The sequence below is a fragment of the Vulpes lagopus genome, chromosome 9 (assembly GCF_018345385.1).
Source record: "Vulpes lagopus strain Blue_001 chromosome 9, ASM1834538v1, whole genome shotgun sequence".
NCBI lineage: Eukaryota > Metazoa > Chordata > Mammalia > Carnivora > Canidae > Vulpes > Vulpes lagopus.
Window position 1 is genome coordinate 47,294,193 of NC_054832.1, and position 17,275 is coordinate 47,311,467.

At 34.8% G+C, this 17,275-nt stretch overlaps 1 protein-coding gene across 1 annotated transcript in view; it reads right to left on the bottom strand.

The window, feature by feature from the left end:
• CNBD1 (cyclic nucleotide binding domain containing 1) overlaps window positions 1-17,275 on the bottom strand; it is a 541,281-nt gene that overhangs the window by 483,636 nt on the left and 40,370 nt on the right. Inside the window, exon 3 of the mRNA XM_041768591.1 lies at window positions 6,093-6,206. Within this exon, the coding sequence (XP_041624525.1) occupies window positions 6,093-6,206 (114 nt within the window). The remainder of the gene's footprint in view (window positions 1-6,092; window positions 6,207-17,275) is intronic.

A 17,275-nucleotide genomic window follows, 5' to 3' on the forward strand; every position in this document is an offset into this window, starting at 1 on the left:
GATCAATGGAACAGAATAGAGAACCCAGAAGTGGACCCTGAAATGTATGCTCATCTAATATTCGATAAAGGAGGAAAGACTATCCATTGGAAGAAAGACAGTCTCTTCAATAAATGGTGCTGGGAAAATTGGACATCCACATGCAGAAGAATGAAACTGGACCACTCTCTTTCACCATACACAAAGATAAACTCAAAATGGATGAGGGATCTAAATGTGAGACAAGAGTCCATCAAAATCATAGAAGAGAACGCAGGCAACACCCTTTTTGAGCTCGGCCACAGTAACTTCTTGCAAGATACATCCACAAAGGCAAAAGAAACAAAAGCAAAAATGAACTATTGGGATTTCATCAAGATAAGAAGCTTTTGCACAGCAAAGGATACAGTCAACAAAACTAAAAGACAACCTACAGAATGGGAGAAGATATTTGCAAATGACATATCAGATAAAGGGCTAGTTTCCAAAATCTATAAAGAACTTCTTAAACTCAACACCAAAGAAACAAACAATCCAATCATGAAATGGGCAAAAGACATGAAGAGAAATCTCACAGAGGAAGACATAGACATGGCCAACATGCACATGAGAAAATGCTCTGCATCACTTGCCATCAGGGAAATACAAATCAAAACCACAATGAGATACCACCTCACACCAGTGAGAATGGGGAAAATTAACAAGGCAGGAAACAACAAATGTTGGAGAGGATGCGGAGAAAAGGGAACCCTCTTACACTGTTGGTGGGAATGTGACCTGGTGCAGCCACTCTGGAAAACTGTGTGGAGGTTCCTCAAAGAGTTCAAAATAGACCTGCCCTACGACCCAGCAATTGCACTGTTGGGGATTTACCCCAAAGATTCAGATGCAATGAAACGTCGGGACACCTGCACCCCGATGTTTCTATCAGCAATGGCCACAATAGCCAAACTGTGGAAGGAGCCTCGGTGTCCATCGAAAGATGAATGGATAAAGAAGATGTGGTTTATGTATACAATGGAATATTACTGAGCAATTAGAAACGACAAATACCCACCATTTGCTTCAACGTGGATGGAACTGGAGGGTATTATGCTGAGTGAAATAAGTCAATCGGAGAAGGACAAACAGTCTATGTTCTCATTCATTTGGGGAATATAAATAATAGTGAAAGGGAATATAAAGGAAGGGAAAAGAAATGTTGGAAAATATCAGGAAGGGAGACAGAACATAAAGACTCCTAACTCGGGGAAATGAACTAGGGGTGGTGGAAGGGGAGGAGGGCGGGTGTTGGAGGGGAATGGGTGATGGGCACTGAGGTGGACACTTGACGGGATGAGCACTGGGTGTTTTTCTGTATGTTGGTAAATTGAACACCAATAAAAATTAATGAACAAAGAAAAAAAAACACATGGTCAATACTCAGTATATATTACTTAAATGAATAAACAAATGAGAAAACATTATCATAAGGTTTCTTTCCAGATAATGTAAATTTTTGCTTTTCTTTTTAGAGAAAAATAGTGAAACAGAATTATTATAGTTCTGACTTTAAAAAAACACAGAGTGCAACTCATTCAATAGACCTCAGAACTTCAGAGAAAATAAGGGTTTTATAATTATAAAAAAGATAGTTTCATTTGTTCTAATGTTAAATACATATTTTTCAAATACCCTATGGTTAATTACCCTGAGGCTAGATTCAAGCTAGCATGAAATAACCACTACTTAGATGTAGCTGTAGCACATGGGTAATTTTCACAATGCCAGGGAACGAAATGGAGTCCAAATCTCAAAAGAAAACCACAAGCTAAGAAAGTAATTTTGCAGAGATTTTTTTTTAAGTCAGTCTATCAGAATCCATTTGCTCTAGATTTTCAGTTGCTTCACCTCCAGATATTCATCATTGTTTTCCAGCATTTTCTGCACTTACACTTTTAAAGAGAATTTATAATCCATCAAGATAGTATGTGTACTATACCAAATAACTATTCTAAAATGTGTTTGGGAAAAAATATATATATTACAGAGAAATTCCACCTCATTTTAACCCAGATCAAAAGTACGTGTTAACTGCTGCTTTTAGATTCAGAAGTAAAATTCTGAGCTTCATTCAATTCAAGCATCTGGGATGTCCTACTCTCTTTAGAATCTAAAGTCCAAACTGAAGCATCAATTCTTTGCACAAAACATGCTTTGACAGCCTTTAGAGTGATTGGTAATTTGGTCAACTGAGCATACAGACTTCTGGATCCATAAGAATCACCCCAGAAGACCTCTTCTAGTCAAGATGCCTTTAGCACATTGAGGAATACTCTTGGTAAAATCCTGGGGTTGGGGGGCAGGAAGCACACCATAGCACACTGCTAAAAATCCTTTTACTCTTCACAGGTCAAATTATTCGGTTGTAAGTTAATAACACAAGCTAGGTTAAAATGATTTTACTAAATTTTTCCGTTACCTAGTAATAAACCTGTTAAAACTTGTTTTACATTGTAAACCTGAAACTCCTTCTAAACATAGCTAGCAAGTTACTCCTTCCTCTTTGTCCTTATTCAAGCCTATGTCTAACTAGAATGAAATTTTTTAAGATAATAGATAACTGATTGTACTTCATTAAAATGTCTTGAATAAAAATATATTACAAATTCTAAAATGCCACACTCTGCATATTAAGTGCAACATTTGATTTGATGCAAAATTTAATGAGACAAGTACATTCAAGTACATTATAACCAAAACCCATACACAGCTTTGTAGTTTAAAATAAGGCCACAGATAAATGAATGGAGGGTTAAAAATGTGGGCTAAAATTTCCCAGTAGAAAGTTGTAGTTTACTCATTATTTTCATTCTACAAAAGAAAAAAAATATCAAATTGTCTCTACTACCAAAAAACTCAAAAGATTTATAAAAATCAAATAAAAATACAAGCTCCCTTGTAAACACTTGAACTCCTACACTCCCCAAAAGTTACTTATTTAATAAATATATCTTCAACATAGATTACCACATTCTGTGGAGGTGAATTATTTTTGATACTATCATTTCCTTAAACTTCTTTTCCTCCAGAAATGAACTGATATAAAGGTGTACTGATTAAAAGTCTATGTCTGTTCCAAGAAATAACAAATGTTGGTGATGATGTAAATCATGCACTGTCTATGGGGATATAAATTGATAAAGCCACTGTGGAAAACAGTAGCGAGTTTCCTGAAAAAAACTGAAAATAGAAATACCATATAATTCAATAATTCCACTACTGGGTATTTACTCAAAGAAATGAAAACACTAATTAAGATTTATGCACCCCTGTTTATTACAGCATTATTTATAACAGCCAAGACATAGAAGCAACCCAAAATGTACTGATAGATGAATGGATAAAGAAGATGTGGTATATATACAATGGAATATTACTAAGCCATAAAAAGAATGAGATCTTGTCATTTACAACAACACGGATGGCCCCAGAGGTATTATGTTAAGTGAAATAAATCAGACAGAAAAAGAAAAATACCATATTATTTCACTTACATGAGGAACCTAAACACGAAACAAATGAATAAGCAAAAGTGGAAATAAACCCACAAATACAGAGAGTAAACTGGTGGTTTTTAGAAGGGAGGTTGGTTGATAGGGAGATGAGCAAAATGGGTAAAGGCAGGTGGGTGATACAGGCTTCCAGTTATGGAATAAATAAGGAACAAGGGAGGAAAGGTACAGCCTAGGGCAATATAGTAAATGGTATTGTGATAGGATTGTGTGATGACAGATGGTAGCTACACTGGTAGTAAACATGGCAAAATGTATAGAGTTGTTGAATCACTGTCTCTTATACCTGAAACTAATGTAATATTTTGTGTCAATTACACTTCAATTAAAAGTTGTTATGTCTGTCTTTTTTTGTTTAAAAGAGGGTGCATATTAAAGTCACTTGGGACGGCTGGGTGGCTCAGTGGTTGAGTGTTTGCCTTCAACTGAGGGCATGATCCCGGAGTCCCAGGATCAAGTCCCACTCCAGGCTCCCTGCATGGAGCCTGCTTCTCCCTCTGCCTCTTTCTCTCTGTGTCTCTCACGAATAAATAAATAAAATCTTTTTTTAGAAGGCAGAATTTCTCTACAGATGGTGTTAAGTCTGTATAAAATATCACTGCCTATATCCATAGTCCATGATAACAATAAGAGCTAGTACAATTAAAAAGTTCTTTCCATGCATAACGCTAAAGTAGGACATTAATATTATCTTCTTTTCCTGAGTAAAAACAGAGCAGTCAATGTTCAGAAACTATTCTAAAGTCATGCTGCCACAACTGGGCAAAACAGAAACTGAAATCCAAGTCATGTGGGTCAAAATTCGATGCTTTTTTAAGAGAAATGTTGTCCATTTGATATCCTGTATCTGTGACTATACCACATATTTACCTTCCCTCTAGTTGATTAATAAAATAATTTTTAAATGATTATCACAGTTCTGAGCAGTCCTTGATCTGATGTTTGCCCTCTATTCACATTTTTTACTCAGGTATAACTGTTTCCCAGGGATTAATGTAGCATTGCTCCAAGTGGATTTAATGGTTGTAGGAAGCATTTCTTCTACTCTCTTTGCACTTCAATATTTAGCAAATGCCCTGCCATCAGGCATTCTTACCAGATGTTCACAACCAAGCATGTGCCATACTTAAGTTTTGCTATTTTATCTGTCACATGATATTTATGTTAAATGAATTAGAGAATTCACTGAACTCTCAATTGAATTGAATAGTTGAATATGCCAATGATAATAGGTAAAGGCTATTGATGAATAATTTTAATAGGGTAGGTATTCAGTGTCTGCCAAGATTCATGTTTACTCATCAATTACGTTCTGCCAAAAAAATCTCTGAATTACCTAAGCTCTAGACCCACAATCCAGGCATATATGGGTTCATCACATTACATGAAGGACCAGTGTAAGCTAAGTTTAGAGATTTATAATTTCTTAATATATTTTATGAAATTTTATTTTAATTCATTAAATTCAAAGTATTTTTATTGCTACTTTAGTTTCTTCCTGGCTGAAAATATAAACGTTTTGCATTTTATAGTAGCCACCTCCTGCACACATTACAAATAAAAGCATGATTTCACTTTTACTATGAGACACAGATACTGAATTACAACAAATATCTTTTCATCATTTATCATACAGTTTCTTCATGAGCTAATCTTGTAAAATTAAAATAATAGATTTCTAATGATGAACATTCTTTACACTCATGAGATGAAGGCAACTTAACTAGGATGTTCAAATATAATACACTATTGTATTATTTCATTTGCTAATATTTTATTGTGTTTGGCTGTATAATCATAATTAAAATTGGTATTTGTTTATTATTGTAACTACTCTTATTAAATTTTGATATCAGAATTCCACATAAATAGTAAATTCACAAACTACTTTTTATTTTTGACACTCTGGGAAAATTAAATTGCAGAAAAATTACCTTTTCTTGGACATTTGAAAGAAACATCTGGCAATATCACTCAGGCTATGGGTTTTTAACTTCTGCTTTTGTTCTTTTTTTTTCTTCAAAAAATAATTTTGAAGAGTACTTTTCACAGTTTCAATTTATACTAATAATTTTTTAATTTTTATCTTCTTGAATAAGTTCAGTTGCACATTTATTAGAAAATTAACCAATAACATCTATATTATCAAATTAATCTCAAATTACATAGGGTTGTCTATCATAATTTATAATTTTCTTAGTTCTCTTCGTATTTTTTTAATTGTATTTTTCACAGTACTAATAGTATTTTCTTTTCTTATGTTTATTATATAAGACTAGTTGCTTATTTATTTCAATGATAAAACTAAAGGAGCAACATACATTTATTAGTTCCAATTATCATACCATATATTAAAATTTCTCCAAAATGATTGTGTGAATTTACTCTTCCCTATCAAACTCCATTTCCTCAGCAGCTCCTTCCCATGGAGTGCTGGAAATACATCAAATGCTTCCATTATTTGAGCTCCATTTGTTCTTTAACACACACACACACACACACATACACACACACACACACACACACATCAACCTTGCTTCCAAAAGAAGACATCATTACCTTTTTCCCTCCTGTTTGAAAAGTCCAGGCAGTCTGTGTGTTTTCTGCAGGAATATTTTAGGATATTGCTTTATAAACACATTGTGAGCTGTTAGAATACTGTAAGAACTCCGGCTTTAAAAGTCAAAAGAGAGAAAAATTAAAATTTAAATATCATCAAAAAATAGTTTCCAAGGGAAAGATTTTTTTTTTAATTTTTATTTATTTATGATAGTCACAGAGAGAGAGAGAGGCAGAGACACAGGCAGAGGGAGAAGCAGGCCCCATGCACCGGGAGCCAGATGTGGGATTCGATCCCAGGTCTCCAGGATCGCGCCCTGGGTCAAAGGCAGGCGCGAAACCGCTGCGCCACCCAGGGATCCCCAAGGGAAAGATTTTTAAGTCGATATACACGACTATTTAATCTAAAAAGCAAAAGCCAAAAATGTGAAACCTAGGGCAGCCCAGGTAGCTCAGTGGTTTAGCGCCGCCTTCAGCCCAGGGCGTGATCCTGGAGACCCAGGATCGGGATCAAGTCCCACGTCAGGCCCCCTGCATGGAGCCTGCTTCTCCCTCTGCCTGTGTCTCTGCCTCTGTGTGTGTGTGTGTGTGTGTGTGTGTCATGAATAAATAAAATCTTTTAAAAAAATGAAACCTAAACATTCTGTGCTTTAAAAATATCCACTATCAAAATTGTGCATAGTGCCTCAGTGAGAAATATTTTATGAGCATCAGATTTCTAGGAATGTCAATGTCAAAATTTAATTTTTAAGTTGAGTCTTCTTAAAACTTTTATTTGTGTAATTGATTAAAGCCCTTACATAAAATATGTCACATAATTAAAATTCCTCCAAAATGATTCAAAGAGTTCACATATTCATTACCAAAAAGTATATTTATTTGAATCTTTGCATTAATTTATGAAAATCTCATGCACTATATCTTTGGACTAGAATAAAGATGTGTTACAGCAAAAGATCAGCATTTTCCAATCCAGAAGATCACCAGAATCATCTGTGAAGTTTTTTAAGTACAGATTTCTGATCCCTTTCCTGAGGAAATAAGATCTCCAAGGGTGGAGGTCTGTATGGCTTCTCTATTCTAAATATCCTTCTCTAGGCAATTCCTACTTGTAGCAAGGTTTCAATCCACAGCAAATACTAAAAATGCCAATAGCAAGATTCACTGGATATAGTAAATTATCATTCAGTGTCAAGTAATGACATTTGTTTCTGGAAAATCTGGTTCAATTTTCAATTGACAACCACCATGAAAAGTTGGCCAATATTTTTAAATGCTAAGCATTCATCCTGACTACTTATTTCAATAATTATCAAAAATGATCATACTTAAAAATTAACACTGACAAACATCTTAGTCAATATTTGTCACATGGCAATGAATATAAAAATCCTCAAGAAGGCTATTCTCATTTCATTTTCAATGTAAATAATAAGAACATATTATAAGATATTTATAACAGCTTTTTTTTCTCCTGGCCAAAGTTTCCTAAAACACCGTATTAATTCTTTACACAAAATAAATACTACATATGTTAAGAAGGCTATGTAAGTTAATTTAACTTAATTGATTCAAATAGCAACGGATTTGATTTAATATGACATTAGGCATTTTCATGCCTAATCTCACACTACAGACACACACGGAGCAATAATCCACTCGTTTTTAAAATCAGTAACTGATATCATTAGAAGCTTTACCAAGATCTTTTTTTTCCCCATTTGGAAATTGCATTCTACAATCATCTGTTTTACACATCTACCTGTAATATATTAGGTATTTGTTATATGCCAAATATTGGACTAAGATCCTTACACTATTTTGTCTCATTATATATTTCATATGACCTGGCAAGGTTGTTATTCTTTATTGCCCATTCTATACATAAAGAAACGGGAAACTTAATTTATATAAATAGGAAGTAGAGGACACAGGGTACAAATGAAAACTAAATTGACTTTAAAACCATTGTCAGGGTGCCTGGGTGGTTCAGTTGGTTAAGCAGCAGACACTTGATTTTGGCTCAGGTCATGATCTCTGTCAAGGTCCTGGAATCGAGCCCCGCATCAGGCTCTGTGTTCAGTGGGGAGACTGCTTGAGGTTTTCTCTCCCTCGGCCCATCTCCTCACTTGCCTTCCCTCTCACTTTCTCTAAAATAAATAAAGCTTTTAAAAATGTCTAACCTTTGTATATATTGCCCCCCAAAATAATAAAAGTGTTAGTTCTTATTAAGTGCCAGTCACCATTCTAGGCAGTATATATGTATCAGATAATTTATCCTTACACAACCATATTAGCTGATATTCCTATCATCCCCATTTTGTAGATAAACAAACTGAGACCCAAGAAGTACTAAAGTGTGGCCTTTTTCCTTTGTCTACATGAAGTCCATGCTACAAGACTTGGAACTTTATCCAAATCTGTGATCTGGACAGATTATCTTTGAAATAGCTAAGAAGTTTACACCAAAATGCTAAGACCTTCACTCTTGTCATTTTCTAGGTGTATGATTGAGTTGCTTGCTTCATCTTATCCTTGAGAATTTTCAAGATGCGGTAGCTGGTGTACATGGACCAGTGTTTATGATCTCTGAAGGAGCATCTTCAAGAAGTAAAAGATGTGGAAGGTTGAAATGGAAGAGTCAAATGTTATAAGTAGGAATGATATAATTTTCAGAATGAGGCCCTAAGTGCCGAAAGATGTTATGATGTATATTCTACATCACAAAATGTAATTTGACAGTATATTCTGAGTCCCTTTTGAAATAAAAACATATAGTTCTATGTGTTCAGTAGGTATGCATTATTGTCTAAAACTATGTGAAGTCTGCAAATAACTGCCTTAAATATGAATAAGAGAGGTAGATTAAAAGAAATGATAGAGATATAATTAGAAAACCACAAAGACATAGAAAGATTAAAAAATATGGCAAGGTTAGGGACACCTGGGGTGGCTCAGCTGGTTAAGTGTCTGCCTTTGGCTCAGCTCATGATCACAGGGTCCTGGGATAGAGCCCTGCATGGGGCTTCCTGTTCAGTGGTGAGTCTGCTTTTCTCTCTGCCCCTCCACCTGTTCATGCTCTTGTGCTCGCTCACTCTCTCTCGCTCTCTCTCTCTCAAATAAAAAATAAATAAAAAATTTAAAAAAAAAGAATGATGGCAAGGTCAGAAAATAGACCATGTATCCAAATAACTATTTGACACTTGAGTACTGTTCACAAGATAACTTTCATGATTTCCCAGACCATAGCCTAGGAAACACTGTCTATGGACAAATCCACTGCTTTATTGAAGCTCACTTGCAAGGAAACTCACCTACAAAGAAGGAACTTCAATTGCCTCAAGCCAATGAAGGGGAGATACATATAAAACCTAGAGTTACACACCAGAGCTCTAGAGCACTTTCAGGAGGTTCTATACCCACGGAACACAAAATTAAATGCTTACAATAGCCAAACAGGTATTAAAAGATGGGGACTGTGCTGAACCGAAAAGAATGTCCATAAAGCAGAAGCCACCACAACCACCCCCTCCATTTTTTGTTTTTGTTTCTGTTTTGTCATGTACTAAGAGAAAGTCTAAAGTGATCAGATACTGCAGGTTTTTGTTTTGTTTTTGTGGGTTTTTTCTTTTTTTTTTTTTTATTTCACAATAGCTAGAAATCTGAAGTTTCATGTGAAGTTTTGATTTTTAAATAATAGTAACTGCTATAGATTGAATTGCGTCTCCCCAGAATTTGTATGTTGAAGTTCTAGCCCCTAATGTGATTGTACTTGAAGATAAAGTTTTTAGGATATAAAGTTAAATGAGATCATGAGAGTAGGGACTGAAATGATAGGATTGGTAGTATTCTAAGAAGAGGAAGAAAGAAAGATCTCTCTCTCCACATGCACACAACAAGTAAAGGCTAAGAGAAGACACAACAAGAAGGCAGCTGTCTGCAAATGAGGAAGATAGCTCTCACCAGAAAGTGAATCAACTGGCACTTTGATCTTGGACTTCCTACTTCCAGAACTGTGAGAAATAACTTCCTGTTGTTTAAGACAATTTACGGTTTTATGTTATGGTAGCCTGAGCACACTAAGACAGTAACTTACTTTTCAAAAACTTTTAAATTACTGTGTAAATAAATCAAAATAATCTTTGGGCTATACACCAATTACACTATCCCAGGCCAAGGGAAAGAGCACCAGTTAATGGCCTTGGCAGAGTTCCCTAACTACATGACATGTAGTTACTTCCTGCCTCCTCTCCTAGATTGTGCCTAAGAAATAAAAGAGCCCAGTCGTATGGTTAAAATGACCTGAATTTATGTATTGATTTTTCTATTTTATATAAGGTTATTTAAACTTTATATGTTTTACTTCCTTATGTCCAAATGATAGATACATATCTAAATAATAACAATTCAATTTTTAATATACAATAATTTTATATCTATCTCAAAAACTTCTCTATGCTACAACAAACCATGTCTTTTTCTTCCTGGGCACAGAGCTAAACTACATTTCCCAACCCCTCTTCCACTTAGATGTAGTCACATGATTGGGTTCTAGCCAATGGAACATGGAAGAGAGGGTAGGAGTGATGTGTACCATTCCAGACCAAGGCCCATCAAAACCTGCTTCCACCTCACACACACACAAAAAACCTCCAACAGAAAATTTTCTTTTTCTTTTCCAGCTTGAAGCAAATGAACAGAGTAGACTTGAAAAACCACACAGAAACATGAGAGAACAAAAGTTTGAAAGAGCCCTAAATTCCTAAATTGGAACAGCCTACCAATCAAAAATAACCCTATAGAGCTTGATGTGAGAAAGGAACTTCTATTATGTTAAACTACTGAGATTTAGGGTTTGTCCTCGATAGCTAATATATCCTAACTACCTCTACCTATATCTTCTGCATCCTATTCAGTTTTGTCTACAAGCTAGGGACATAATGCACTTTTAATAAAATATTTATTGATTAATTATATTTATGTGGCTTCCCCGAGGCAATTTGCATTTTTCATTCTAAATTAACTAAAACAAGTCATAAAAGTTGAATCTATTCAATCTTTTATAGATTTTTTTACTCTTGAATTTGGCTTTTAAATATTATAGCATCTACACATTTATTTGATGAAAATTGAAAAAAGAATGAACATTATTCTTGCATATTAGAAGAAGGTTCAAGTATAATTTGATACATATTAAGATCACTTTATATATAAGGAGAGATAATAGATTATTATATGTTATATAAAATTGATTTACATTTTATTTTATTTATTGTATATTTTATTGTATATAATGGATTTTATTATTTTATTAGAATAGTAAATTGAAGAAAAATGTTCTCTAATAAGGCCAATATGCCCTAGATACTAAATGAACGATCAACAAATCAATGAATCAGCAATCTTCAGATAATGCCAATATAAAGTGTCACTCTAATCACCTTCCTCTATACTTATTTTTAAATTTTTTGGAAATGTTATTCTCTAGTTATGAATTCATTTGATCATCTCCCTTATCAGTAGATGATACAGCTCATTAACAATGACTTTATGGTTTCAAAAACATTTGATTATTTTTTCAAAGGAGTTCCACATGCCACTATAATTAGTATATAACTGATTATAGTGGCATGTAGATATATGCCACTAATGTATTAATCATTAAAGATTAATCTCTAACTTTTTATTTTCATATGAATCATAAAGATTAATCCCTAACTTTATTTTCATAAAGTTCCTGGAAAAAATTAAAAGATCTCTTTTGACAAAACCAATTGCAAAGATATGAATTGAAGACTGAATATAAAATTTTTATAGGGATATTGATCTGTCATAAAAGTTTATTTCCTCTATTTTTGATTAGCATATAAACTGAAGTGGTTTATCTTTTATAAACTAGTCCAACTTCTCATTTATTTATCTCTAGAAAAGGACTGCCTACCTTTAGGATTATTGTAGTAGTTAGTAATAAATGCAAAGCTCTAACCCACTGTTTATATTAGACATGTAAAAAAAAAGTAACTATTAGTATAAATCCATATAGCATATAGTAACAAATTTTTTATTTTATTAAAAATGTAGAGATATAGGGGCGCCTGAGTGGCTCAGTTGGCTAAGCATTCGACTCTTGGTTTCAGCTCAGGTCATGACCTCAGGATCCAGAGATAAAACCCTGTGTTGAGCTCTACACTCAGCATAGTCTGCTTGAGCTTCTCTCTCCCTCTCCCTCTGCTCCTCCTGCTTGTGCTCTCTCTAAAATGAATAAACAAATCTTTTTTTTTAATGTAGAGAAATAAACCCCACTTTCAATGAAAAAAAGCACAAGAATTTGAGTCAACATTAAACCCTTCTTCAACAATACATATGAAGTTCTCATGTTAAATGTTAAGACTAGAATAGTCCAACCATGAGAGAGAATTTTTTATTAAAATGGACCTAGACAGGGATCCCTGGCGGCTCAGCAGTTTGGCGCCTGCCTTTGGCCCAGGGCACGATCCTAGAGTCCCGGAATCGAGTCCCGCGTTGGGCTTCTGGCATGGAGCCTGCCCTCTCCCTCTGCCTGTGTCTCTGCCTCTCTCTCTCTCTCTCTATGTCTATCATAAATAAGTAAATAAATCTTTAAAAAAATAAATAAAAAATAAAAAGGACCTAGACAATAAATCTGAGGAAAACTTTTGTCAGAACAAAACTGTTTAAGAGAAAATATCTGGCCCTCATTGTCCTAGGGCATCGAACATCACAACTTAGAAAGATCTTCACATTTTCTGCATCATAGCAGTCTTAATTCTCTGAAGAGCTCTGTTGTTGCACATATCATGCATAAGAACTTTCTTTTTTTTTTTTTTTTTTTTTTTTTTTTTTTTTAGAACTTTCTATTACATTGTTGATCTCACAAGTAGTAAGTAAATGAGATCTCCAAGGACTATCACACTGCAACAAAAAGGAAATAAAAGTGAGTGGGTACCTGAGATGTGAACAAGAAGTAGACAGGAAAGTAGGGTTTTGAGGAGGGCACTGATAAAAGCACTGCTGGAAGGAAAATGCACCTTAGCCCAGGAAAAAAGAGGGGAGACCACTCTGAGGACTTTGTTCTGCAGAAACAAAGAATGAGAATGAAGTAGTCTCAGCTTCTTGATATACCCTGGTTCAAAGAAGAGACCGTTATAAATTCTCCCTGGGGGAAATTTCCCACAATTTAGATCACATGTCATTACATGTTAGGAATAAGCAAATCTTTCATAGAAAGATTACCTGTGAAGACAAGTTACCATGAGGGGAACATTAGATTTACATTCCTTAAGACTATAAATTCTAGTATGTTAGATATAGAATATAGAATGGTATAAAATATTTGTAGAAATAAAAGACAGAATACAATCATATCAATAACAAAAGACTATAAGGAATGAACCAGACAGTTCTTTGAAAAAAGAACTTGATAGAACTTCTCAAAATAGAAATTATAATTATTAAAAACACAATGAAAAGGTTAAAGATCAAATTAGAGAGGGTAAGAAATTAAATTTGAACATATATCTGTAAAAACTCCCAAACACTTCAGAGAAATAATATCAGCAAAAAGAGTAGACAAAACTATCAGTGAAATAGAACAGCAAGCCCAGAAATGACCCACATGTATACTATCAAATGATCTTTGACAAAGGAGCAAAGGTAGTTCAATGTAAAAAGAATAATTTTTTTTTAAAAAGTGGTGTTATAACAACTGGACATCTATCTGGAAAAAAATGCATGGGGATACAGGTTTATACCCTTTACAAAATTATCTCAAAATGGATCACAGACCTAAATACAAAATACATTAAGTATAAAACTTGTAGAAAAAAAAACATAGGAAAATCTAGGTGACCTTGGGTTTGGCAATGACATCTTAGATTAAACACCAAAAACATAATTTGTGAAAGGAAAAATTAATGTTAAACTTTATTAGCATTTAAAACTTCTGCTTGCAAGACACTATTGTGAGAATTAAAAGACAATACACACACTGGGACAAAATATTTACAAAACACTTATTTGATAAAGGTCTGATATTCAAAACATAAAAATAACTTAAAACTCAACAATGAGAAAACAAACAACCCAATTAAAAATTGGTAAAAGGTATGAATAGACACCTTACAAAGAAGAAATACAGATAGAAATTACATATAAAAAGATGCTCCATATCATATGTCATCAGGGACATGGAAATTAAAACAGTAATATATCAGGGGTACCTGGGTGGTTCAGTTGCTTAAGTGTCCAACTCTTGATTTAGGCTCAGGTCATGATCTCGGAGTCATGAGATTGAGCCCCAGATAGAGTTGCACACTGAACATGGAGCCTCCTTAAGATTCTCTCTCTCCCTCTTCCTCTGTACCTCCCCCTACTTGTGTCTGTGTGTCTCTCTAAAAAAATAAAACAAAACAAATACAAGATATCACTACACACCTACTAGAGTGGCTAAAATTCAAAATACTAACAACACAGATTGCTGTCAAGGATTGGAGCAATAGGAACTCTCATTCATTGCTGGTGAAAATGCAGTGGTACAGACACTTTGGAGGACAGTTTGGTGGTTTCTTACAAAACTAAAAATACTCTTACCACACAATACAGCACTCTGCACTGCTGGTATTTACCCAAGTAATTTGAAAACTTGACATTCACACAAAAACCTGTAGATGAATATTTATAGCAGCTTTATTCATAATTGCTAAAACTTGGAAGCAACTAAAATATTCTTCAATTGAGTAGATAAACTGTAGTACATCCATACAATGAATATTATTCAGTGACAAAAGGAAATGAGCTATCATGCCATGAAATAACATGTATCATTGCTAAGAGAAATAAGTCAATTTGGAAAACCTATAAACTGTATTTTTCCAAGTATATAACGAAAAAGGCAAAACTGTAGAAATAGTAAAAAGATCAGTGGTTACCAGGGATTAGGGAAGGAAGGAAGAATAGGTGAAACCCAAGGAATGTTTAGAACAGTAAATATTCTATATGATACTGTAATGGTGAATATATGTCCTTATACATTTTTCAAAAACCCTAACACAACCTATTATAAACAATGGACTTCAGTTAATAGTAATATACCTATATTGGCTAATTAATTTTAACAAATATAAAACACTTATGCAAGTATTAATAAGATCCAGAAGAGAGAGGCAAACAGCATTTGGAAACTCTACTTTCTGCTTAATTTTTCTGTAAATGTAAAAAACACTCAAAAAATAAAATCCATTAAAAATATGTGAGTGAAATAAAGATTTACTTTATTATAGTACACAATGAGGAATTAAGATAAGAAGAGACTTGAGAATGGAACTCTAATAGTAAATGTGGTAGTCCTGGAGACAGGTAATAAGTGCTAGAGTTGAGTACTGGATAAAAGATAAGTAGCAAGTATAAGATATAAAAAGAAACATTAGAATTAGTATAACATATGGAGAAATAAAGAAACAAGTGAATAAAACATGTCTGCAAGATTTTCATGCTTCAATTACTGGGTAAATGGCAGGCATTCAGCAAATATGTTTTGAATGCCAACTATGTGCCATGAACTGAAATAGGCAATGAAAATGCAGTGGTGAACCAAACTCATATGATTGTTTCCCTCTGGGAATTTAGTCTAATTGTGATGATATTGATAGAGAATAGAGATGAGAAGCAGGTTTTCCTATAAATATGAGTTTGTTTCTTAAATCAAGATATAGGGAAATTTGAGTGTTAATGACTTCTTGGGGACTATCTATAGCCTCTCTAACTTGAGAAAGTATATATTTAAGAAAACATCCTCTAGACCAGAGTTCCTTAAGAGGGCAAGAAATGGGAGAATGGAATTATGAGTTCCTGGAATGAATTCCAATGTGTATGGGAGGGGGTCCTCTCAAAATACCAAGCAAATCTGGAGACACCAGCAGGATGTCTGAGAATTCAAGTCAGTTCTAACACTACCTGGAGATGGTCTTAGATCCTACAGATTAAGGGCTTAGTTCCATTAGACTGCTCCCATCCTACTTCAGATGCCAATCACATATAGCAGATCCCCAGGTTACCCACAGCTCTGTTCAATTTGGCGGTAATGGGAGCTTTCCATGTCTCTTTCCAAGTTTAGGTTCAGCTAGTTTGTTACAGAAGCTCATAGCAGGTTAAGGGAACCAACCACTCACCCCCACATCCAAACCCCTGTGCAGTTGAAAATTCATGCAGAACTCTTGATGCCCCCAAAACTAAACTAATAGCCTACTATTTCCCAGAAGCCTTATTGATAACAAAATAGTCAATTAAAACATATTTTTATGTTATATATGTTACACCCTGTATTTTTACAATAAAGTTAGAGAAAATAAAATGTTATTAGAAGAATATATTTACAGTACTGTACTATATTTGTCAAGAAAAAAATGCACATAAGGGAGGGGGGAGCTAAAATGGCAGCTTAGTAGGAGGACCCTAGGTTTGTCTCCTCCCTAGAACACAGTTAGGTAACTTCAAACCATTCTGAATTACCTGAGAAATCAATCTGAGGATTGACAGAACAACCTTCATATCTAGAGGGAAAGAAGAGGTCACATCGAGGAACATAGGAAGTGCAGAAACATAGTTTGGGGGAGAAACGGCTCAGGAAGCTGAAAGGGGCTTATTTTTGTGAGTTTTCCAATCAGCGGAGCTCAAGGACAGAAGTTTTAGAGGTTGGTGGGATTGCCTGGGATAGACACCTGAGGGCACTGCCATACTCCTGGAGAGAAAGCCCACAAGCAATCTGAGGGCACATGACACCATTGGAGGATTGCCTAAGGCATACACAGAGAGTGCATCTGTGAGAGCTGGTGTTCTTAGAGTCACCTCTCCAGGGACCAAAGAACTGGTGGGTGCCAATTCGCTTCTTCCCCTTCAGCATATGCTCAGAAACACCTGCTAAGGGCAGCTAAACTGGACACTGGCTGTTTAGCCTGCTTAGTTCCAAATTCCATGCCCTTGCACTCTGATGCAACTGTCATTCTTGGTCAAGACTGCATGAGTCCCACTGTGTCAAAGCCCTCCCCCAGAAAACCAGCACCAGTCCCCACCACACGAGGTCCTTAAAGTCTAGAGTTTTAAGTCAGCAGACTTGGCTGGATAGAGCCCAAAGTGCACTCTGCTGCTCCATGCAGGCAAAAAAAAAAAAA